This window comes from Lissotriton helveticus, assembly GCF_964261635.1.
Source record: "Lissotriton helveticus chromosome 1_1 unlocalized genomic scaffold, aLisHel1.1 SUPER_1_unloc_18, whole genome shotgun sequence".
Taxonomy (NCBI): domain Eukaryota; kingdom Metazoa; phylum Chordata; class Amphibia; order Caudata; family Salamandridae; genus Lissotriton; species Lissotriton helveticus.
This window is the reverse complement of record NW_027611657.1, coordinates 3,478,278-3,504,197: the sequence shown is the minus strand read 5'-3', so window position 1 is coordinate 3,504,197 and position 25,920 is coordinate 3,478,278. Positions and strand designations below refer to the sequence as shown.

Sequence of the window (25,920 nt, the reverse complement as noted above, 5' to 3'; positions counted from 1 at the left end):
CACTGCATGTCCCGTCGCTGCTTTTTAGAGTCACTCCTCGTATTGAAATTCTTTGTAAAGCAGATGACCCTTTTTTTTTAAGGGAGTCCCCTGCTTACTTTGCCACTGGATTAAAGCTAGCCTGGCTGATGAGGGGTGTTACCCTGAAACTGGTCCCAGGATGCTTGTATTCAGTCCAGAGAAGACCAGTGATGACAGATTCAGCCAGGATCTGTGACTGGGGGAGAGTGTCTGAAAATTTTCTTTTTTTAAAAATTTTTTTTTATTTCAGAACCAGCAAATACAGAAGTCAAAATACAAAATACATAATTCCATAATTCCATAGAGAAAAAAAAGAAAGGACAAAAAGAGGAAAAACAAAAAAAACAGAAAAAGTTATCTGAAGAATAGAGAGTATGGAAAGTCGAAAAGAAGAAAAACAGGATACAAATATATAACAATTGCAACACATAATATATATTACCGAAAAAAATAATAATAATAAAATTAGCTACAAGAAAAGAACACACAACAGATACTTGACAGTTATTAGTGCAGAGATAGCGATCGAACCCCGGACTTCCATGAAGTTATCAGGTACCAAATAGCATCTCCTATTTTTCTTGCCTTAGGCCCTCTGGTAGCGTATATCGCTTTTTCAAGATTAAAAACCACAAGAAGGCGGGCAAGCCACATTTGGAAGCTTGGTGGATCAGGTTCCTTCCATCGAGCTGATAGAATAATAATTCTTAATACGGCCGTTCCTATAAATAACAATCTTTCCACATTAATGGAGAGATTCAAAGAGTTATCATGCCCAAGCACATAGAGTGTAGAAGATTTGGGAATTTTATGCCCAAACACCTCTTCCCAGAATTCGGACATCATTCTTTTAATTTGGTAAGCTCCCTGCACTCACAAAACATATGGATTCATGTAGCAGGGCCTAGAAGACATCTGGGACATAAATTATTCCCCCTCTTGCCCCACGCAAATAGCTTAATGGGAGTATAGTAGAGATTAAAAATAGTTTTGTACATCTGGGCTTTGAGACTGGCTGACATAAGGAGACGCTGTGTTAGCTCTAAGCTTCTATCAATATCTACATTAGGGTTCTCTAATTTATCGGCCCAGGTAGCTTCCATTTTTTCTATGTCATCTTGGATTCTAGTCATTAATAGACTGTAAATTGAGCCAATTCTAGTAGTTATTCTAGTAATTGCCTCAATGATGTCGATTCTTCCCAAAGAAACAGCGGGTGCTTTTAATTTAAGTATTGTATATACCTGAACAAATTTAAGATAATCCCCATTAGATAGCATGTATTTTGTCTGTAAATCTGTGAAAGTGGTTTCGTAATTTCTTAACAAAAAATCGCTCACTGTAATAATCCCTAATGATTCCCATTTCTTAGAGATGACATCGAACCCAAGGCCTGCAAGAAGTTTTGAATGCCAGAGGGGCCTGTACCTATTTATTTTCCCAATGCGCATATGCTTAATGGTTTTGGACCATACCCTCCAAGCGTTAGATATAATTTTAAATTTACTTTTTTTATAATAGCTGGCCTCTATTTGCCTCAAACAGAGGCCTTTTGCTGTCTCCCCTAGTGCCAGCTCATAAATAGAAGGGATTGTAGTGAGATCCATAACACCTGCCGAGGGGATAGAACATAACAGCGGTACCATTTGTTGGAGGAATGTTGCCCAGAAGTAAGGTAGGATAATTGGAATTTCGAGACGCTTTGTGGAAGTGAAGGAAGTTTGATGGACCTCCTGATCTTGCTCTGCTGCCATACAAATTTAGACATAAGTGAGTCTATTATTTTAAGAGTCTTCTCCTCTATAGAGAGAGGAATAGCTCGAAACATATAAAGCAGCCTGGGGAGGACATTCATTTTTAAAAAGTTACCCCTGTCTATGATTGAGAGATGTAGACTATTTACCCGCTCAAGATCTTCCTTAATATGAATGAGTAGGGGCTCAAAATTGAGTTTGGGGATAAGTTTTATATCGGGGCTAATAGTAACACCCAGATACGTAGCCTTACTAGCTCTCCTTGGATCTACACCTACATTATTATCCGTGCATAATATAATTGTCTTTCCTTTATTTAAGGAATAACCCGAGTACCGACCATACTGGTCAGCTAGATTCTCAACTTCACTCATGGCTTCTATAGGGCCGGGTGTAATTATCGCAATGTCATCGGCATACGCCAATACAATGGTTTCAAACTGTCCATAAACAACAGGTTTAATTGCCTGGCTCTCCAGCAGCTTCAAAATTAAGGGGTTTATGTATGGTGCGAATAATAATGGCGAGCAGGGACACCCTTGCCTGGTGCCTCTGGAGATGTTAATAATGCCAGATTCTGAGCCCATAATCTGCAGTTTTGCTTTAGGGCATAAATACATCGCTTTAATAGATTTAATAAATTTGAAGCCAAAATCATTTCGTGCCAGAACAGCCCATAAGAAGTTCCATGAAACACGATCGAAGGCCTTTTCAGCATCAAGAAAAATCATCAACATCTGGCCCCCCGTTGCCGACATGATATCAAATAGGGTAATAGCCCTACGGGTGTGATCGGTGGTACCTTTGCCAGGAACAAATCCATGCTGCCACGGGGAGACCAGATGTTCGATGACCCTACTGAGCCGAATGGCCATCACTTTTGCATATAATTTGAAATCCGAATTAATCAAGGAGATTGGGCGATACGATGTGAGTTGGTCTGCGGATTTCCCTTTTTTCGGAAAGACAATTATATTAGTCTCATTCCATGAATCAGGGGGGACACCATTCCATTGAATCCCTAAAAATAAATCGTGGATAAGAGGGCCCAATTGGTGACCCAGGATTTTAAACAAATCAAGCGGAATTTTGTCAGGACCTGCGGCTTTTCCAAGAGCCAACGAACATAGGGCTGTCTGCACTTAGCCAAGGTGATTTCCTTCTCAAGATCCTCACGGGAGACGTCGTCCAGAAACCTATGTGCCTCTGGGTTATTGAGAAGATTGCTAAGGTACAAGTCTGAATCGTCCCAATTAACAATTAAATCATCTTGATACAGGTTTTGATAATATTGCTGGAAAGCTTTAATTATATCAGAAGTATGTGTGTAAGTCTGACCTCCTTCCTGTATAGAGCCAATAATGTTAAATGTATTTTTTGACGAGTACGCAAAGCAAGGTGTTTGCCAGCTCTTTCGCCATTTTCATACAGATCCTTCCGATGAACTCTATATGTTTCGGCAGCTTTCTGGCTAAGGCCTGAAATAAGCTCAGATTTTAACACTAATATCTGATACATGGCCAGTTTTCCATCTTTACCCTGTGATATTTGTGTAATGTGTTCTTCTTCAGCCTTTGCAAGGTCATGGACTTTCTGGCTATATTCATTATTTATTAGCATTCTAGCCCTAATTTGAAAACTCATTGTTTCTCCTCTAAGCACGGATTTGAAGCAATCCCAAACTACTTTCCTCGGGACACTATAGCGGTTAGTATCAAAATATTCTTGGGCCCAGAAGGCAATAAAGGCAATATATTCGTTATTAGCATGAAGTTTACGGTCAAACGTCCAAGCCCGATGTTGTCTGATTAAGGTTGTAATATTAATTGTAAGGGTAAGGGCATTGTGGTTGGAAACAATTTTTGGAAGTTTAATGATTGCGGCTTGCGGGGCTAAGTCTGTTGAGACAAGTATATAATCTATTCGGACAGGCTTTCTGTGCGGACAGGAGAAATAAGTATACCCAGGATCCGGATAGTTCTTAAGGTCCCATATATCAACTAGGCCAAAACTGTCTACTAGTCTGTTAATGGCCTTAAAAACACGTGGCTTACGATCCTCATATTTCTTTTGATGAGAATGTCTGCTAGATGGTAGATTAAATGAAATATTTAAGTCGCCGCATATGATAAGCGGGCCCTGCCGGGCTGCAAGTTCAAGTTCTAATTTTTCAAAAATAGCAGGATCGTCCTGGTTGGACCCATAAATAAAACAAATGGTGATACCAAGGGTGAGTTTCACAATAACCCACCTACCATGTGGATCGGCTAGTTTACGTGTTGCTTCGCCAAGGGAGGATTTGGCTAGAATAGCTACCCCACGATTGTTAGACGTTTTTGACGAAGCTGCTAATAAGTTGTATCCCCTGAATCTAAGTAATGACCTCTGATCCCAAGACAGGTGCGTCTCCTGGAAACATATAACATCAACTGGGTTCAGACTGATTATTTCGCCCAAACGTTGGCGCTTGTCTCTGGCAGTAGACCGGCCACATTCCAAGTTTGGATAGTCAACCTTCCCATAACACTATAATAAATATTAACCACATCGATCTATTATTCTGTTGTTCATATTTGTGCTGCAGTTTACTAGACATTTAATCTGGCTTAGTTACAATGATACTTAAAGCTGTACCTGGGTTAGAAAACGCAATGACACCTGTCTCAAAGCGGGTTCTATATAAATCATTTAGCTAGAAGAAAATATACGTGAGTCCAAAAAAGACAAAAAGGAAATGAGATGGAAAAGCTAATGCTAAGTTATTCCAGTTCCTTCTCATTTTATCTCATCCAAAAAAGCTTTAGCTTTGATCTCTGACAAAAAATTTTTTGTTTGACCGCCAAAAACAACTTTCAGCCGAGCCGGATTATTCAGATAGGCCTGGGCTTTTTTGTCCTGAAATGGTTTAATTAGCAAGCGAAGTCGCCAGCACCTTTCGACCGTAGCATGACAAAAATCTGGTCGAGTAAAATAAGAAATATCTTTAAAAGTACGCTTCCAGTCAGGTCTAGCTTTGTCAGAAATTGTCTGTCATAATAGGAAATTCCCAAAGTAGACCAAGATTGCGCGAGGGTAGACACCAGGCTTAGATCGTGAATTAAAAGGCATTCGGTGGGTTCGCTGTATCTCAGAGTCCCAGTTCCAATTTGTAAGCTCAGGCAATGAGTCTCGAAATAGGTTCACCACAAAAGACCGAACATCTTCACCTTCTGCCTTCTCGGGAATACCTAATATGCGCAGGTTGTTCCTGCGCTGGCGATTCTCGAAATCTTCGAGCTTCCACCTGACATCAGCAAGTTCAGCCTCGTGCAGCTCAATCTTTTCAGAGTTCAAAGCAGCATCATTTTCATTGGAGAGCACCCTCCCTTCTATTTCAGTCATTCTTTCACCAAATGAGCTGCAGGTCCTGGTGAGTTTACGAACCACCCCTTGTACTTTGCGAAGGGCAGCTTGGGCTCTTCGACTATCGAGAGCGGTCTCCTCCCTATGAGCAGCAATAGCTTGCAAAATAGTATCCACAGCTGTAGGGGGGAGCTCATCATCTGAGGATCGCAACCCGGACTGAGCGTTGTTTATACTGTGTGTAGAATGGCTAAGTTGATCAGACAGGGAATAGTCCCACACTAAATCCCCTGCATTGTGCTGTTTGTGTCTGGGTGTATGGACAGGTTTTGATTTAATAGTATTAACTTTCAGATCGTTATTATCATTATCCTTGTCATTGCTCTCATCAGAGTTAAAGAACAGGGAGTCATCTTCAGATCCGGTCTCGCCTGACCATTCCCCCTCAGCCCCTGTTTCAGCCCCCGTTTAATCAGAAAAAGAGTAAAAATCACTTGCTTCCTTATCCAACTTGTGATTGCCTTTATTATCCATACCAATAGGTCTCTTTTCATGAGGCGTATTCTTAGAAACAATGGAGGTTATTACAGTGACTTGAGAAACAGAAACCAGGGGGACCTTGGGGGCTGAAGCGGTGGTTGGTACAAAGGCTGGTAATGCAAACACCGGGGTATCCACAGTAGCACTAGCAACACTAGCTGACCCTTCATTCAAAGATAAATTAGCCAGGTTTGAAACATTAAGCTCAACAATCTGATCTAGCTCTACGCCCCCAATGTCAACAGCTGTACTGGGAGAGGAGTTAGGTTGTAAACAAATGTCCTGTTCCACAAGCTCAATAATACTTACAATAGCAGTGGGCTCAATAGCAGTGGGCGTCGCTAGCTACGTGATATTGGTATCGACATCGTTTTGAAATTCCCCTTCAGGAGCTTGAGCACTACCCCCTGCTGATCCAAGATGCTATTCACGCCAGCTGAATTTGCGGCGTCCTAAGTAGTTTCGGGCGGAGTACATGAGGAAACTGAGGACTGCTTCTTGCCTTGTACTGGAAGCGCTCCTTTCCTTTTCCGGAATAGATCGATTACTGTGCAGCCCGGGGCTGCCAAAGCACTTGAAGCATCTTTCTTCTGGAGCTTCCTTCGTGAAGCCAGTGCCTCCTGTATCGGAGAGCAGTCAGCGGAGGGAGTAGGCTGATTCTTCCCTCGCGCTGCGGGAGTCAGCGTGTTGCCAGGCCCGCCCCCACTCTGTGCTCCGTTCATGGTCTGGCGTTCTGCATCCTCGCGGATTGCTCTGGCCGCCCTGGCCACCCTCGCTCGCGCTGCTGTTGACGAGGCCACTGCTGTCGCTTTGGGAGGCATGGGGGCAGGGACCGAAGTAAAAGCAGAGGTAGAGGTAGAGGCAAATCCGGTTTCGGAGGACTTGCATGGGCTGTTGGGGCTACCGGCTCTGTCAGCTGTGTCGACGTCGGAAGAGCCGCTCTGAGTCAGCTTATCCGTCAGAACTCTGTGCAGGAGGCAATCCGATGAGTTGGAGAGTGCCTTAACTATAGCCCAGCCGATCAACGAGTACAGGGAGGAAACAAGCTTAGAGTCCTGGCAGATCGGCTCATGTGGGTTACGTAGCATTTTTTAAAGACTATATTACTCATAGTCCATGATTATTACTGGAATAATCATTTGGGGTAGCTGGTAGGGATAGAAGGTGGCGTCCCTCTGGTCATAGCGAGGAGCTTGAGTGCAGCGCCTGCAGCGCGGTCTACAGACAGACCGCCATCTTGCCTCCTAACCAATATTTTCATGTATGAAGGTTGAAACCTTTTCCTTTCATCGTGGAGCAAAAGCTGCTTGTTGTAGGGGACTACTGTCTCCACAACCAGTCCATGACACTACTAGCTAGAGTAATCAGTTTCCAGTAACATGTCCCTGAACACCTACTAGCTCTTCCTTCTATGTCTGTGTTCCAAGCCCCTCCTCCTCCCCTCGGACCTACCAAGGATGATTGGTCTGTGTGTAAAGGCGCTTTCGTGTACTGGATTCATGTGAGGTGCAGAGCCCATTTCAGGTGTCTCCCCTGTATCTACGTACCCTCTAAAGTTGTGTGCTGTTCCATAACATTAGTGACAATCTCCAGTCTCTCCTCTCATTGCATGTCCGCCGCTGCTTTTTAGAGTCACTCCTCGTATTGAAATTCTTTGTAAAGCAGATGACCCTCGTAGGGAAGATTATAATCTCTCTGACACCCCTTGGTACGTAATATCCCATACCTGCCCCCCCCCAAAAAAAACCTGACTCTGCATGATTTACTATATGGTAAATACTTCCTTGAAATATTGCTCATTTTGCCCATGCTTCAGTCCATATGAAACTAGTCTTTGCCCTCCCACCCTCTTGTCCACACAGTACCCTGGATACCGCCAGCTATTACCTGCTCACCTGTCAAGAGAACTTATAGACAGAATAGAAGTTTTTCTGCTGGTGGACACGGAACACTTTCTGTTAGTAACTCCACTGGGTGCAATCCCATTGGTGCCTGGCCTGTGTTATTGCATTGTTTGCATTAGATTCTCCTTGTTCCTGGCCTGTGTTATTGCATTATTTGTTTCAATCCAAGTGCCTGGCCTGTGTTATTGCATTGTTTACGTCAGATTCTCCTCGTGCCGGCCTGTCTTATTGCATTGTTTGCATCAGATTCTCCTAGTGCTTGACCTGTGTTATTGCATTGTTTGCATCAGATTCTCCTAGTGCCTGGCCTGTGTTATTGCATTGTTTGCATCAGATTCTCCTCATGCCTGGCCTGTGTTATTGCAGTGTTTCGTCAGACTCTCCTAGTTCCTGGCCTGTGTTATTGCATTGTTTGCCTCAAATTCTTCTTGTGCGTGGCATGTGTTATTGCATTGTTTGCACCAGATTCTCCTCGTGCCTGGACTGTGTTATTGCATTGTTTGCATCAGATTCTCCTCGTGCCTGGTCTGTGTTATTGCATTGTTTGCATCAGATTCTCCTTGTGCCTGGTCTGTGTTATTGCATTGTTTACATCAGATTCTCCTCATGCCTGGCCTGTGTTATTGAAGTGTTTGCATCAGATTCTCCTCGCACCTGGACTGTGTTATTGCATTATTTGCTTCAATCCAAGTGCCTGGCCTGTGTTATTGCATTGTTTGCATCCGATTCTCCTAATGCCTGGCCTGTGTTATTGCATTGTTTGCATCAGATTCTGCTTGTGCCTGGCCTGTGTTATTGCATTGTTTGCATCAGATTATCCTCGTGCCTGGTCTGTGTTATTGCATTGTTTGCATCAGATTATCCGAGTGCATGGCCTGTGTTATTGCATTGTTTGCATCAGATTCTCCTAGTGTCTGGCCCGTGTTATTGCATTGTTTGCGTCAGATTCTCCCAAAGCCTGGCCTATGTTATTGCATTGTTTACATCAGATTCACCTAGTGCCTGGCCTGTGTTATTGCATTGTTTGCATCAGATTCACCTAGTGCCTGACCTGTGTTATTGCATTGTTTGCATCAGAGTCTCCTCGTGCCTGGCCTGTGTTATTGCATTGTTTGTGTGAGATTCTCCTAGTGCCTGGCCTGTGTTATTTCATTGCTTGCGTCAGATTCTCCTTGTGCCTGGCCTGTGTTATTGCATTGTTTGCATCAGATTCTCCTTGTGCCTGGCCTGTGTTATTGCATTGTTTACATCAGATTCTCCTAGTGTCTGGCCCCTGTTATTGCATTGTTTGCGTCCGATTCTCCCACCGCCTGGCCTGTGTTATTGCATTGTTTACATCAGATTCTCCTAGTGTCTGGCCCGTGTTATTGCATTGTTTGCGTCCGATTCTCCCAACGCCTGGACTGTGTTATTGCATTGTTTACATCAGATTTTCCTTGTGTCTAGCCTGTGTTAATGCTTTGTTTGAATAAGAATCTCCTTGTGCCTGGCCTGTGTTATTGCATTGTTTGCATCATCTACTCCTCGTGCCTGGCCTGTGTTATTGCATTGTTTGCGTCAGATTCTCCTTGTGCCTGGCCTGTGTTATTGCATTGTTTGCATAAGATTCTCCTCGTGCCTGCCCTGTGTTATTGCATTGTTTGCGTAAGATTCTCCTTGTGCCTGGCCTGTGTTATTGCACTGTTTACATCAGATTCTCCTTGTGCCTGGCCTGTGTTATTGCATTGTTTGCATAAGATTCTCCTCGTGCCTGGCCTGTGTTATTGCACTGTTTACATCAGATTCTCCAAGTGCCTTGCCTGTGTTATTGCATTGTTTGCGTCACGTTTTTCTAGTTCCTGGTCTGTTATTGCATTATATGCGCTGCTTTTGGTGTGTTATTATTCTAATAGTTGCAGCTTTTCTAACAAACATGGCACCTTTTATCCCAATCAAGTGCATCTGACTGCAAGGTCACTGCACTCTCCGTGCAGTAGCAATCTACTTCCTATTTATGTAGCAACAGACAGCACAGCATGTCTGCCAGAGATGTCGTAAGATTAGAAACAGTACATAGCTAAATAGGTATGATGCAATAGTGTTGAGTAAGATTTTAAACGAAGAAGCTGCTATGATAGACGGCAAAACATCCATGTCTAAACATCAGCAGTAGGACAATGGTTCATGGAATGATAAAAGTAGATTTATTTACACTTCTGTGCAGTGCGTGTCACTTAATGTTCTTTTCTTCCACTCTCATGAGGTGGTTTTACAAGGCAACTCTGAGCTCACTGAGTGTGGTTCCATGAATCTCAGAGACGGGCCGTTCCAAAGACGGTAACAGAGAAGGTTGAAAGATCTGAGTCTTGATCCTGGCAGATGGACGGGTGTTCCCTGAGTGGGTGTAGTTGGTCTGTGTTTTGCCACGGCTGTCCAGGGGGTGTAAGAAAATGTCAGCAATTTGTGGAGGGCCCTCTTTTGGGTGAGAACCACCCAGCTTCATGCAATGCGGACTAGAGGGTTTGTGTCTGCGCAGGATGAGTTACATTCTGATAGCAAAATTTTAGGACCTTGTCCAAAGCGGATAGATGTTACCAAGGATTAACATCTTCAGTTACGGCAGATAGAAAAAGTCCATTTACCTCCAGGTGCTTGAAAAGCTTTCTGCACTCTGCTGGTGCAGGCAGGATGTTTATTTTCTAGTTGGCATTTGCCAGGGATTGAATTAAACCTTGGAGCAGCACTTGTAGCGTTGACTCTTAGAGTCTTATAGTATGTGCTTGCTGCGTTAGAACTATCTTAATGTTCCACGGAGCTCAGAAAATCCAGACTCTCTGTCCTCTCAGAGCACGAGGTCTGTGGCTTGACCAGTAGAACTGCAATAAAGAAGATGACCTAGACCAGTTCTACCTCTCCCGACCCTTGAACTCATCATTGAGGAAATAAGCCCTTGTCTGGAAGGAAAATCTACACAAGGCACAGCTGACCGAAGCCCCTGCCTGGAAGGAAGATCTGCACAAGGCTCAGCTGACAGAAGCCTCTGTCTGGAAGGAAGATGTGCACAGGGCTCAGCTGACGGAAGTCCTGCCTGGAAGGGAGATCTGCACAAGGCACCGCTGACAGAAGTCCTGCCTGGAAGGAAGATCTGTACAGGGCACAACTGATGGAAGGTCTGCCTGGGGGTGACCTCAACGCAGTGACACCCACAAACCACAAGATCCGTCAAGCCCAGCTAGCCACACTGGACGCAATGTACACCAAAGGCCTGATTTAGATTTCAGCGGATGGTTTATTCCAACACAAATGTGACAGGTATCCTGCCCGCCCCATTAAGAATGCATTACATCCTGTCGTAATTATAATAAAGCAGACAGGATATCTGTCAGGTTTTGATAATGCCTTGGTGTAGTTTGCAGAGTTTTACTCCGCAGAACTCCACGAAGTGCCAGGGAAACTCCGTTGCACTCTGCAGACTTCCGCTAGTGGCAGAGTTTGTTAAGTTGCCCTGCACTTACTGATTTTTAGTGCCAGGAGTTTAACCCCCACTGTAAAATCAGCACGAACAGCACCACACATCGTGCCAGAGGGCGCTGCTGCTTTCTGCCACTCTAATTGATATTCTAACCGAATGGCAGCTTTATCAACGAGAATGGCAGATTTTAACACTCGAGTGGTCGCGACCTGCCATGACCTCCCGCAATGAGAAACCTCGCCAGGAGGAGGTCTAGTGCTTTATATTTTCTCACAAGCACTCACCACCTTACCGTTGGCGAACCGATTGAGAAAAGAATTCCGTTCTGCATGGAGTTTTTTGGAACAAATCCACACAGAGTGCAGCTTGGGCAAAACTTTGCGATCTCTGCCAGCAGACCGGAATTCTTCACCCACCCCTAGTTTTGAGGCAATAATCTGTTGGACAAACTCCCAACTAGGCCCTATGTCTGCAATAAGTATTGTAGAAGAAGTGAGATCCATGGCCTTGTGAGTATCAGGCCGTTATCTGACTTCTGATGAACCCCACAGAGTGAGTGTGCAGCTAGAGGGCAGTAGGGGGGCCAAAGGACAGGAAATTAGGTAAACTTGAATATGAGAAATATGGAAAGGTAGAAATGCCGCATCACCCGTGGATAACTGACACCTCCTCCCGCTCTTCGAAATGCCCATCCAGTCACAAAGTGGCATCCTGGGCCCCAAACAGACAACATCATGACAGATGCCATGTAACGGTGGAAAAGGGGGACTAAAGAGTAATATGCACACATCTGCTGCAGGGATATGTCAGGTAAATTATTTGTTGTGATGGATTCCCTATAAATACTAAATGACTGATATCGTTGAATATTACATGTTATTAATCAACGTTTGTTTGCCTTATCTGCGCATATAATGTAAAGGACGGGCCTTACAGTGAACCCCTCGTTCTGTGTGACACAAAAGCCCTGGAAAGAGCTGCATCTTACAGAACTTTATCTACTTTAGGAAAAGCTAAAGACTTGCTTATTAAAGTTGTCTTTCAGGGCCAGAACCGGGTGCTGTAAGCTGCACTAGTTTCAGGGAGATGGACAGATGTTATGGCGATAGGAAACCCCCCTCAACTCACTATAATGTTCCAATCTTCCAGGTTTGAAGAAACCAGAAACGCTTGAACCAAGGGAGCTGTTGAAAGTGTCAAAGGTGACTTATGAACAGCGAGTAAAGACAGGATTTGGTATTTGAGATGATCTTAAGTGAATAGGAGAGGAACGAGAAGAAGTGTGTGAATGGAGTTACCATTGTTGTATACTTCGTAAAGAGTTACTGAAAATTTTGCAGCCCAGCCTGATCCATCTCTTTTTCTAAAATCTATTGTTGTTTCAACAAAATCTTGACCATATGCGTCTATCTTAAGCAAAACCTCAAGCACTTGGGTGCTCCGTGAGCGCCATTACTTTGCTAAGTTACTGGTAAATCACTGGTAAATCACCTCCTTTTCAGACATTAATAAGATATCACCTGATCAACAGAACTTTTAGTTAAATATCTGTGTGTGATGAAATATTCCTTGCTAAGTTTCAAAGGCGGTAAAGAAGAAGGGGGGAAATTTACTAAGATTTTGCACCGTGTTTGCATCACAAAAGTGGCACAAAACAGTGCAAAATGTTTTTTCCTAATTTTCTTTCCAGCAAAGAACGTAAAAGTAATGTGAAGCATCGCATAGCACTGCTTTACATTACTTTGCACCATATCTGCCTGCCAAGGGGGGTGCATGGGCGTTGCCTTGCAACTGCACTGTACAACACGCATACAAAGTGGGAAAAGGTTTCCCTCATGTCTAGGCAAAGTATTTTGCACAGGAAGGGTGTCCTTCCTGTACAAAACCTATGCTGGACTCACAGACACACACACCCTGGTGCTCTGGTGCTAAGGTGTGTGCTTGATGTAGGGCTGCTGTAATCAGTGCTGGCGCAAGGGAAAGGGAAGGAGAGAGCCATATCTTTGAAAATATGGTGCTCTCCTGCTCCCTCCCTGTTGTGCAGCGCAGCCTCGCGGGAGGAGGGCTGCGCTGCATTGCGTACAGATTTAGGAAATCTCCCCCGAAATGTCTTTTACAACCGGTTAAACATCATGGATTCTCATTCAATTATGTTTCAATTTAGTAATTTTAAATATCTTTACATCCAACAGGAAACAAGCCTTGAATGTGTTAAAGGACCATCAATAATGAAGTGAATGCTGTAAATCTTCAATAATAGCAGAAATCATGAGCTACTGTATTCAGGAAAACACCAGCGCAGTCGGCGACAGAGGAACCTGCACACACACTGACAGATACTGGATGAAGCAGTCAAGGGCAGTTCGGTGGATGTAAGAGTCTGAGCTGTGCACCTCCACGCCACAAGATGAAGAAATTACCTTACGAAAATTAAGGCAACAACAATAACAAACCGCCTCCTGTATAAACAAGTGTCCAACTGCAGCTTTGATCATCGGATCGGTATGATGTGATTACCGCAGTGCTCTGTTTTATAAAATGATGACAAGCCATCATTCCGTGCTCTAGGAGAACTGTAAACTCTTTCTGGCCAAACCACAGTAACCAGAGAAAAGCACAACAGAGCCGAGCCAGACAACTGACAGGTAAAGGAAAGAGGAGTTTGTCTATCTACAATACAACAGACTGTCCTAATTTGCACCGGCCAAAAGGAAGATACATCTTTACCTACAAGCGTGCATAGCCATAATCCAATCTAAAGGCACAATCGCCTACAAAGACACATTCTGCGTATTAGGAGTGTGGCAAATATTTGGTGGCTATTAAATTTTTTTGTTAAAACTGAAATCAAACATGAAAAATAATACACACATATAGAGTGTGTGAGAAAAACACAAGTGCTTTATCAGGCATGTTGGCCCATCATGAAATACAGTCATGGATGTAGATAAATATATCGCCGACCCACAGACCTTAACCAAGAAAGAAGAATCATACACATGCAGCACGAGCTTTAGTTTGTCATCACTACTCAGGCTTCATCAGCACACGTACACAGGAGAAAAACAATTCAATTGCAGTGAATGTGTAAAGAGCTTTGGTCGATTATCAGAGCTACAAAGACATCAGCGAACACACACAGGGGAAAAGCCATTCAAGTGCAGTGAATGTGCAAAGTGCTTTAGTGAGTTATCAAGCCTTCGAAGACATCAGCGAACACACACAGGAGAAAAGCCATTCAAGTGTAGTGAATGTGCAAAGTGCTTTAGTCAGTTATCAGAGCTACAAAATCATCATCAAACACATACGGGGGGAAAACCATTCAAGTGCACTGAATGTGCAAAGTGCTTTAGTCAGTTATCACACCTTCGAAGACATCAGCGAACACACACAGGAGAAAAGCCATTCAAGTGCAGTGAATGTGCAAAGTGTTTTAGTCAGTTATCATACCTTCAAAGTCATCAGCGAACACACACAGGGGAAAAACAATTCAAGTGCTGTGAATGTGCAAAGTGCTTTAGTCATTTATCAAGCCTTCAAAGACATCAACGAACACAACCAGGGGAAAAGCCATTTAAATGCAGTGAATGTGTGAAGAGCTTTAGTCGATTATCATACCTACAAAATCATCAGCGAACACACACGGGGGAAAAACCCTATCATTGTAGTGAATGTGACAGTAGTTTTCGCGTCTCATCTACATTAAGGTATCATCAGCGAACTCACACAGGAGAAAATCCATTCAAGTGCTGTGAATGTACAAAGTGCTTTAGTCGGGTATCATACCTTCAAAGACATCAGCGAACACACACAGGAGAAAAGCCATTCAAGTGCAGTGAATGTGTGAAGAGCTTTAGTCATTTACCAGACCTACAAAGTCATCAGCGAACACACACAGGGGAAAAGCCATTTAAATGCAGTGAATGTGTGAAGAGCTTTAGTCGATTATCATACCTACAAAATCATCAACGAACACACACGGGGGAAAAACCCTATTATTGTAGTGAATGTGACAGTAGTTTTCGCGACTCTTCAGCATTAAGGAAACATCAGCAAACTCACACAGGAGAAAAACCATTCAAGTGCAATGAATGTGGGAAGAGCTTTAGTCGATTATCAAAGCTACAAAGTCATCAGCGAACACACACAGGAGAAAAAACATTCAAGTGCACTGAATGTGCAAAGTGCTTTAGTGAGTTATCAAGCCTTCAAAGACATCAGCGAACACACACAGGAGAAAAGCCATTCAAGTGCAGTGAATGTGTGAAGAGCTTTAGTCAATTATCAAACCTACAAAGTCATCAGCGAACACACACGGGGGAAAAACCCTATTATTGTAGTGAATGTGACAGTAGTTTTCGCGACTCTTCAGCATTAAGGAAACATCAGCGAACTCACACAGGAGAAAAACCATTCAAGTGCAATGAATGTGGGAAGAGCTTTAGTCGATTATCAAAGCTACAAAGTCATCAGCGAACACACAAAGGAGGAAAAACATTCAAGTGCACTGAATGTGCAAAGTGCTTTAGTGAGTTATCAAGCCTTCAAAGACATCAGCGAACACACACAGGAGAAAAGCCATTCAAGTGCAGTGAATGTGTGAAGAGCTTTAGTCAATTATCAAACCTACAAAGTTATCAGCGAACACACACGGGGGAAAAACCCTATTATAGTAGTGAATGTGACAGTAGTTTTCGTGACTCTTCAGCATTAAGGAAACATCAGCGAACTCACAGGAGAAAAACCATTCAAGTGCAATGAATGTGGGAAGAGCTTTAGTCAATTATCAAAGCTACAAAGTCATCAGCGAACACACACGGGGGAAAAACCGTATCATTGTAGTGAATGTGATAGTAGTTTCCGCTTCCCTTCAGCATTAAGGTATCATCAGCGAACTCACACAGGAGAAAAACCATTCAAGTGCAATGAATGTCGGAAGAGCTTTAGTCGATTTTCCAAGCTACAAAGTCATCAGCGAACACACACAGGAGAAAAAACATTCAAGTTCACTGAATGTGCAAAGTGCTTTAGTCAGTTATCACACCTTCAAAGTCATCAGCGAACACACACTTGGGGAAAACATAGAAGGGCAATGAAAGTGTGAAGGGCTTTTGTCAATTTTCGATCCCACACAGCCCTCAGTGAATACACTTGTTCATTTAACTCACATGGAAATAATCCTAGAGATGCAGGGACTCTGGAATGAACTTAAGAACATCAAAAATAATACTGACCCATCTGAGGACATAGACAAGAGCAGAACAGTGCAGTTATTGTGAGAGGAATGAATTACGGAAAAATATAAAATTCTAATTATGTGGGACTTTGAAATACCAGATTATAGAAGACTGGACTAGCAGTAAAGAAGAAACACAGTTAACAGTATTTGCAGAATTATAAAAGTGTTTGTTTCCAGTGATTGTTCACTTCCGTACACATAGCAAAGTGACATGATGTACCAGGATACATAGTGGGAGACAAGCACAATGTGGATTAAAAGAAAAGCACATTGTTGATTTTTATTTGGTGAAGAAGAGATACAAAGAAAAACATTCAATCGCACCTGACCACACTACCACTAAAAGCAACACTGAACAATACTGGGACTAACAGCGGTATTTTCAGCTAACTTGTCGGATTAGTGATAAAACCTATAAACCCAACACACCCAGAGTGGACATGTTGTTAGGGCTCTGGAGATGGAAGCTTCATTGGTAAAATGCATGTATTACTATTAAATAATGCCACTGCAGTATATGTAATTGTGAGAAGTTGGCCTGGTAGGGGATGTTTCCAATTCTGGAACCACCTACTACCTGACCAAACAATCCCTTATGGTGTCTGGTTGTAAGTCAACCTTATTAGACAAGCTATCCTAGGGGTAGCATGGACTAAGCAGCCTAAAGGCTTAACTTAAGAGGTCGTGTTAAGCGAGCTGTTTTACCACATACAATCCTGTAATACCAAATGAAAGGACACCACACAAGTATATATTATAAAAATATATGTGTTTATTACTAAAAACAATCCCCAGTATTCTTTATGAATAAAGGGGCACAAGCGTTAAATCAAAAAGCACTGTTTAAACATACAAGTTGCACAATTATGGATGAGGGCAGGGGGCCACTCAAACCATATACTAAACAAGTGGTATAAGAGAGGCCACTCGAACAGTGGTTAGGCCTAGGGCCTAGGGAATCGCTGGGAGCAGTCAGGACAAGCAATGCTGAAGTCGGGAATGGCCCTCGGGATTCGGGAGATGTGCGGAAAGCGCACGCATGCACCAATGTTAACCAATGGTGCGTAAAAGTCAAATAGTTAAAGTTTAAGGACACTTCCGCTGAACCTAGAGGAACAAAACTTAACACACAGACCCTAGAGGTGTGCACCAGTGTGGGAACACCGGCGGAGCAAAGTTACCTCACCCACAGGAAGTGGGTGCACAGGGTCGAAGTGGCGTCGGGTTTTGACACGCAGGCTCTTGGTGCTTGAAGCTGAAAGGGCTGCAGGCAGGGTGAAGACGAAGTGTCCGGTGGAGTCCAAGGGTGGACTCAAGTTGTAGAGTACCTGAAAGCAGAGGGGACAGAGTCTGGGTCACTCAGCAGTGACCAGGGTGGAACCAGGACGGAACCAGGCAATGTCGGGCGCAATCAGGTGGTCGTTGAGGAGCTTCTCTCCGCTGTCACGTGGGCTCTGGGGCATCTGCGACGTCCAGGAGCAGGTCACGATCTGTCCCACGCAGGCTCTCACCGTCGGTGCAGTCGGCTTCAGGTTTGGAGCAAACAAGCCTTGGTAAGAGCAATCCACGCAGGATCGGAAGATTGCTTCTCACTCGGACCAGGAAGGTCAGAGTCGGGGCTCCTTTTCAGGGGAGCTGGTGTGGATCTGGAGCAACCAGATTCATGAGTCTTCTTTGGTAGTTCGTCGGCACAGGGACCACAAGCCAGTTGGCAAGTGACCGGGCCAACGCGTTGAGCCAAATCGTGCCAAAGGGCCCCACGCAGCACTCGTCGAGTGTGGAGGGCTGAACTTCGGCTCAGGAGTAGCTCAGGGTGGGGGCTTCTCAAACCCCGGTGTACAGCTTCGAGGGTCACTCGTGGGCTGCACGGTCAGCGTCTCGTGGTCACTTCAAGATGGCGTGCCCCACGCTTCCGGTCGCCTCCACGGGTCTCAGCTTTGCATGGACTGTGGATCGGGCTGTTAGAAGCTGGGCAGGCTTGATCTCGTCGATCTCAGTCGCTCGAGTTCCGGCGGGAACTGCAACTAAGTAGACGTCGAGGGCTGGATGGTGCCTGCTGCTGCAGGGTGGTCACTCCTTGACCACAAGGGAGATTCTTCGGGCTTCCACGTTGAGATGGAGGGCGAAGGGTCCAGAATATCGTTTCAAATGTTTCTTCCAGGAAATCTGATGTGCATTGGCACTGCTCCCACTCTTATTCGAATCTGGTGGGCGTGATTACCTGCTAGGTCCCCTCCTATGGGTGGGACCCAGGAAGTGGGTGGATACACCCCCTTCCTTTGATCCAGGCCGCCCTGGCACGAGGGCTGGAGTGCCCCAGAACCGGTTTGGCCGGATTATGCAAGGGGCAGCCTTGTGCGCCCCAGGCAGTGTCTGGTTTCTTTCAAACCTCCCTGCTACAATACACTATCTCCTGTCTGGAGGGCGGTGACACCCTCCTGTGACAGGAAACCCTTTGTCCAGGACCCCCTTGACTGGGTTTCGGTCAGCTCCAGGGGTCCAGACATTTGTCTGTGGCAGAGGCATCCATTTTGTGGATCTTAAGGCCTTTGGAGAAATCAACCGCATTAAAGTGAAGTAACATGTCTTACCCCTCTAGAGGGGTGGAATGCCATCCCCGTCGCCAGAACTGGCGAGGGGATGGTATTCCAAAGCGTATGACACCTTACACGACATGTTTTGATAAAGCCAAACCAGAGTTGCTAAATAACCGCGAGGATTATAAGGCACTTAATAGTATATGGTATGGCATTATCCTGAAACAGCTTAGGGATTTGTTCCCGACGGCTGCAGACAGGCTCAGCTCATGCTAGAGCTCCATCTCACATAGAAACCATGCACCCAGCCTCCAGGATTGGTGAGGCCTGTCTATAGGAGTGGCTCACAGGTTTACATGTGTCCAGATATAGGTTTAGACATAGGTATACTATATCTAAGCAAGGGGTGTGTACACCACCTTACCCCAGCTGAGTGATCAGCCAGTTGTGTCAATTTAAGAACCAGCCAGGGGTGGCAAAAGATATGCTGCAGCCCCTGGTAGGCCTTAGTGGCTCCTGTGCCCTGTGCACCTATAGTGCATTCTACAGGGGCTGACAAGGAGTCCATTTCCAATTGGTATGTGCCTATAGCACATGTGTCACTAATTTAGTGAGAGAACAGCAGGCTGGGGGTCTGATCAGCAGGCCCACAGCCTCAGTAGTCGAAAACCAGTGAAGCAAAAAGCAATAATTTGGGGTGACCATAGGATAGCAGACCCTACTCTCCTACACAACCCCCCCCCAAACGCAGGGACATTAAACTAACCTTGACCAGATAAGTCTTCATGTTCTAAGTGGAAGTACCTGGAGAGACCATCTGCATTACCATGGTCAGTCCCTGGGCGGTGCTCCACTGTAAAGTCCATCCCCTGTAGGGAAATGGACCACCTGAGCAGTTTGGGATTTTCACCCTTCATCTGATTAAGCCATAAGAGGGGCTTATGGTCTGTTTGCACCAGGAAGTGAGTTCCAAACAAGTAGGACCTCAACTTCTTTAATGCCCAAACCACAGCAAAGGCCTCCCTCTCAATGGCTGACCAACGTTTTTCTCTTGGGGTTAGCCTCCTGCTAATGAAAGCAATTGGCTGGTCTTGACCATCTTGATTAAGTTGTGAGAGTACAGCTCCCACCCCCAACTCAGAAGCATCTGTCTGAACAATGAACTGTTTGGAGTAGTCAGGACTCTTTAGGATAGGTGCAGAGCACATGGCCTTCTTCAGGTCTTCAAATGCCTTCTGACAGCTAACTGTCCACTGAACCTTTTTTGGCATCTTCTTGGATGTCAAGTCATTTAATGGTGTCACTATAGACCCATAGTTTTTCACAAACTTTCTGTAATACCCAGTCAGGCCCAAGAAGGCTCTGACTTGTGTCTGGGTAACTGGAGGAGCCCAGTCCTGTATGGCCTGGATTTTGCTTTCCAGTGGCTGAACCTGGCCTCCACCTACTAGGTGGCCCAGGTATACAACCTTACTCTGCCCTATCTGGCACTTTGTGGCCTTGATAGTTAGGCCTGCCTTTTGCAGGGCCTCCAAAACTTTCTTCAGGTGGATCAGGTGATCCTCCCAGGTGGAGCTAAAGACAGCAATATCATCCAGATAAGCTGCACAAAAGTCATCCAACCCAGTAAGGACTTGGTTCACCAACCTTTGGAAAGTGGCAGGTGCATTCTTCAAACCAAAGGGCATTACCACAAACTGATAATGTCCACTAGGGGTAGAGAATGCTGTTTTGGCTTTTGACTCCTCAGCTAGTCTGATTTGCCAGTAGCCAGCTGTCAGATCAAATGTGCTCAGAAACTTGGCAGAAGCCAATCTGTCAATGAGCTCATCTGCTCTTGGAATGGGGTGAGCATCTGTCCTAGTGACAGCATTGAGACCCCTGTAATCCACGCAAAACCTCATTTCTCTCTTACCATCTTGGGTATGAGGTTTTGGCACCAGGACTACTGGGCTGGCCCATGGGCTCTCTGATGGCTCAATCACTCCAAGCTCCAACATCTTTTGCACCTCAGCCTTGATGCAATCCCTGACATGATCAGGTTGCCTGTAGATCTTATTCTTGACAGGCAGACTGTCACCAGTGTCCACAACATGGGTACACCAGTCAGTTTGGCTGGGTGTGAGTGAAAACATTTGCCTGTGAGCCTGCAAAACTTGTCTGCAGTCCCTCTGTTGCTGGTCAGTGAGGCTGCCTGCCAAGGCTACTCTATCAACTGAACCATCATCAGGGTTCTGAGAAAGCAGGTCTGGGAGAGGGTCACTCTCTTCCTCCTGTTCCCCATCTGTGGCCATGAGCAAGCTCATGTCCTCCCTGTCCACAAATGCTTTCAAGCGATTCACATGGATTACCCTGTGAGGGCTCCTGGGTGTTCCAAAGTCTACCAAGTAGGTGACTTCCCCCTTCTTCTCAATAATAGGATAGGGTCCACTCCATTTGTCTTGGAGTGCTGCTGGAGCCACTGGCTCCAGTACCCATACCTTCTGTCCTGGTTGGAACTCTACCAGCACAGCCTTTTGGTCATGCCAAGCTTTCTGCAATTCTTGGCTGGCCTCCAGGTTTTTGGATGCTCTTTCCATGTACTCAGCCATCCTGGAGCGGAGACCAAGTACATAGTCCACTATGTCTAGTTTGGGCTTTTTGAGAGGTAACTCCCATCCTTCCTTCACCAAACACAATGGACCTCTCACAGGGTGGCCAAACAAAAGTTCAAAAGGGCTGTAGCCAACCCCCTTCTGTGGGACCTCTCTGTAAGCAAAGAGCAGGCAGGGTAAAAGAATGTCCCATTTCCGCCTGAGCTTCTCTGGTAATCCTTTTATCATGCCTTTAAGGGTCTTGTTAAATCTCTCCACAAGCCCATTGCATTGTGGATGATATGGGGTGGTAAACTTATAGTTTACTCCACATTCCTTCCACATTGCTTTTAGATAGCTGGACATAAAATGTGTCCCTCTATCTGATAGTACCTCCTTAGGAAAGCCCACTCTTGAGAAAACTGCAATGAGGGCTTTTGCCACCACAGGTGCTGTGGTGGTCCTTAGGGGAATAGCCTCTGGGTACCTGGTGGCATGATCCACTACCACCAGTATGAATCTGTTCCCAGATGCTGTTTGGGGGTCCATTGGACCCACAATATCAATTCCAACTCTCTCAAAGGGGACCCCCACCACAGGTAGTGGTATTAGGGGGGCCTTTGTTGTGCCACCTGACTTACCACTGGCTTGGCAAGTGACACAGGAGCGACAAAACTCCTTGACATCCTCTGACATGTGAGGCCAGTGAAAGTGTGGAACAAGCCTGTCCCACGTCTTGTTCTGGCCTAAGTGTCCTGCAAGGGGAATATCATGGGCCAAGGTAAGGAGGAATCCCCTAAACTGCAGAGGTATCACCAACCTCCTGGTCATGCCAGGCTTGGGGGTTCTAGCCTCTGAGTAAAGGAGTCCCTCATCCCAATACACAGTATGGGTACCTTGGGCATCCCCAGCAGCCTCAGCAGCAGCCTGCTGTCTGAGGGGTTCAAGGGAAGGGCAATCTAATTGAGCCTGCCTCAGGTCTGCCCTTGAGGGTCCCCCTGTCCCCAGAAACTCAACCTGGTCAGGTTCAAGCTCCTCAGAGACAGTCTCCTCTTGGGCTGCAGAATCAGTTTCCTCTGAAACCTGATCCTCAACCTGGGGCAAGGTGGAAGGCTGAGCCTTTCCTCTCTTGCTCCTTCTCTTGGGTTGTGGCTGGTCTATTGTTTCAAGATCCACCACTGGTTCAGGAAGGCACTTCTTAGCCTGAGCCCTTGTCATGGCAAGGACATGCTCTGAAATCCCTAGCATTTCTGCATGAGTCCTGTACTCCACTTCTGACCATGCTGAGCTTTCAAGGTCATTGCCTAACAGACAGTCTACTGGTAGGTCTGCACTCACCACAACTTTCTTTAGGCCATCAACCCCTCCCCAGGAGAAGTTCACAACTGCCACACTATGGGAGGTAGTGGAGTTGCTTGCATTGGTTACTAGGTAGCTCTCTCCTAGTACAATCTGTCCAGGGTCCACAAAGCCAGGGGTCACCATGGTGACACTAGCACATGTGTCCCTGTAAGCTTGAGCCAGTTTCTCATTTATTAAGGGAGTCTGCCTGTATTTGCCCAGGTTAGTGGGGCTTACTGCAGTGGGCAACTCAATGTCCACATCATACAGGAGAACTGCCTGTGTAGGGACTCTGACTAGGCCAGATCCTACTTCAATACCCAGGGTCAACCCAGCTACACCCTTGGACTGTGTTCCACCACTGCTTACTGTACTTGGGGTTGCAGTTGCTTTAGGAGCTGTAGTGGTGGGAACTGGATTTGCCTTGGTGCACTCACTGCCCCAGTGTGAAACTGATTTGCAGGTATTACACCAAGGTGTCTTTGGACCTTTGTTCTTCTTCTTCTTGTTACCATTTTGGGAACCACCCTCCTTACTATTAGTTTGGGGGCCTGAAGACTTCTGGTCTTTTTCTTTATCTTTCGGATTCTGATTACCACCCTTCTGGTCTGTTTTCTTCTGGTCACCACCTTGGTTCTGGGGTTTCTGCTTAATCCTTGTTCTGACCCATTTGTCTGCCTTCTTTCCCAATTCTTGGGGAGAGGTCAGATCAGAGTCAATAAGGTATTGATGCAACAGCTGGTTTGTACAGTTATTAAGGATCTGTTCTCTCATCATAAGATTGTACAATCCTGTATAGTCTGAAACTTTACTTCCCTGTAACCAACCCTCCAAAGCCTTAGTGGCACACTCCACAAAATCAGTCCAGTCTTGAGTCTGTGCTTTCTGGGTGTCTCTGAACAACAACCTGTATTGCTCAGTGGTTAGGCCATACCCTTCAATGAGAGCACTCTTCAAAACAGAGTAGTTTTTGGCATCCTCAGGTCTAACTGTGAGGAGCCTGTCCCTCCCTTTCTCAGAAAAGGAGTACCACAAAATTGCAGCCCACTGATTCTCAGGAACCTGCTGTACCATGCAGGCTCTCTCAAGAGCAGTCATCCATTTGTGGATGTCATCCCCTTCTTTAAAGGGGGGCACAATCTTGGTCAGGTTTCTATTGTCATAGGCCCTGTCTTTTTCTCTTGGAAAATTGCTGCCACCAGTGACATCTAAGCCACTTAATTTCTGCTCTCTTGCCAAGGCAAGTTTAGCTTGAGCTAAGGTAAGCTTAGCTTGACTCAGGGCTACCTCCTCTCTCTCTATCTGGAGTCTGACAGCCCTCATTCTAGCCCTATGCTCAGCTTTCTGAGAAGCACTCATGCCTCTCTCTGATTCTCTGGAGGCACTAGAAAGATGAGAGTCCCCTGAGGGAGATCTCACTCTTCTGTTGCCTGGGAGAATCACATGTTGGGTTCTGGGGAGGTGCTGGGCCTCTCCATTCCCCAGTAGGTCCAAGTTGGCCTGGCTAAGCCTACCAACTGGAACCTGGCTACCCTGATCCTGTACTTCTAAGTCCCCAACATCTGAGTCCTCATCCAAGTCATCATCATCCTCCTCTTCAGGGGGATCAACTACAGGGGGGTTCTCTCCATTTCCTGTGTCTAGGGAAGCTGCTTTAGCCTTCTCTAAGTCATCCTGTTCTAGGATTTCTACCAGGGTTAGGCAGGTGGGGCTTCTGCCCCTTTTTAACCCTCTTGCTTTGCACAAGGCAATCAAGTCTCTGCGGGTTAGTTTGTCATATCCAAAAGTTGCCTGGGTAGGGTCAACTGTCACAGGAGCAGACCCTGAGGCTTTTCCTGTGTCAGACATGGTTACTAGTGAGGTGTAAGTGGTGCACTTACCTACACTAAGTGTTTTCCTACTGTACCTTGCTAGTTAGTTGTAGTCAGGGTGTGCTAATCCCTTCAACCTACAACTACTAAGTTCAGTAGAACTTAATATGCTAAGCTTTTGATTTTATATGTACCTAGAGGTACTTGATGTGATCTTTCAATTTGATATAAAGATTGCAATGGTAAAACAACAGCAAGCTCAAATCCGCACCGCTGCTCACCAATGTGAGAAGTTGGCCTGGTAGGGGATGTTTCCAATTCTGGAACCACCTACTACCTGACCAAACAATCCCTTATGGTGTCTGGTTGTAAGTCAACCTTATTAGACAAGCTATCCTAGGGGTAGCATGGACTAAGCAGCCTAAAGGCTTAACTTAAGAGGTCGTGTTAAGCGAGCTGTTTTACCACATACAATCCTGTAATACCAAATGAAAGGACACCACACAAGTATATATTATAAAAATATATGTGTTTATTACTAAAAACAATCCCCAGTATTCTTTATGAATAAAGGGGCACAAGCGTTAAATCAAAAAGCACTGTTTAAACATACAAGTTGCACAATTATGGATGAGGGCAGGGGGCCACTCAAACCATATACTAAACAAGTGGTATAAGAGAGGCCACTCGAACAGTGGTTAGGCCTAGGGCCTAGGGAATCGCTGGGAGCAGTCAGGACAAGCAATGCTGAAGTCGGGAATGGCCCTCGGGATTCGGGAGATGTGCGGAAAGCGCACGCATGCACCAATGTTAACCAATGGTGCGTAAAAGTCAAATAGTTAAAGTTTAAGGACACTTCCGCTGAACCTAGAGGAACAAAACTTAACACACAGACCCTAGAGGTGTGCACCAGTGTGGGAACACCGGCGGAGCAAAGTTACCTCACCCACAGGAAGTGGGTGCACAGGGTCGAAGTGGCGTCGGGTTTTGACACGCAGGCTCTTGGTGCTTGAAGCTGAAAGGGCTGCAGGCAGGGTGAAGACGAAGTGTCCGGTGGAGTCCAAGGGTGGACTCAAGTTGTAGAGTACCTGAAAGCAGAGGGGACAGAGTCTGGGTCACTCAGCAGTGACCAGGGTGGAACCAGGACGGAACCAGGCAATGTCGGGCGCAATCAGGTGGTCGTCGAGGAGCTTCTCTCCGCTGTCACGTGGGCTCTGGGGCATCTGCGACGTCCAGGAGCAGGTCACAATCTGTCCCACGCAGGCTCTCACCGTCGGTGCAGTCGGCTTCAGGTTTGGAGCAAACAAGCCTTGGTAAGAGCAATCCACGCAGGATCGGAAGATTGCTTCTCACTCGGACCAGGAAGGTCAGAGTCGGGGCTCCTTTTCAGGGGAGCTGGTGTGGATC

The 25,920-nt window shown here is 45.6% G+C and overlaps 1 protein-coding gene across 1 annotated transcript in view; it reads left to right on the top strand.

The window, feature by feature from the left end:
- The first annotated feature begins 13,553 nt into the window (after positions 1–13,553).
- The window catches only part of LOC144805673 (uncharacterized), a 53,435-nt gene continuing 41,068 nt past the window's right edge, over positions 13,554–25,920 (top strand). Inside the window, exon 1 of the mRNA XM_078672184.1 lies at positions 13,554–15,027. Within this exon, the coding sequence (XP_078528310.1) occupies positions 13,950–15,027 (1,078 nt within the window). The 5' untranslated portion in view covers positions 13,554–13,949. The remainder of the gene's footprint in view (positions 15,028–25,920) is intronic.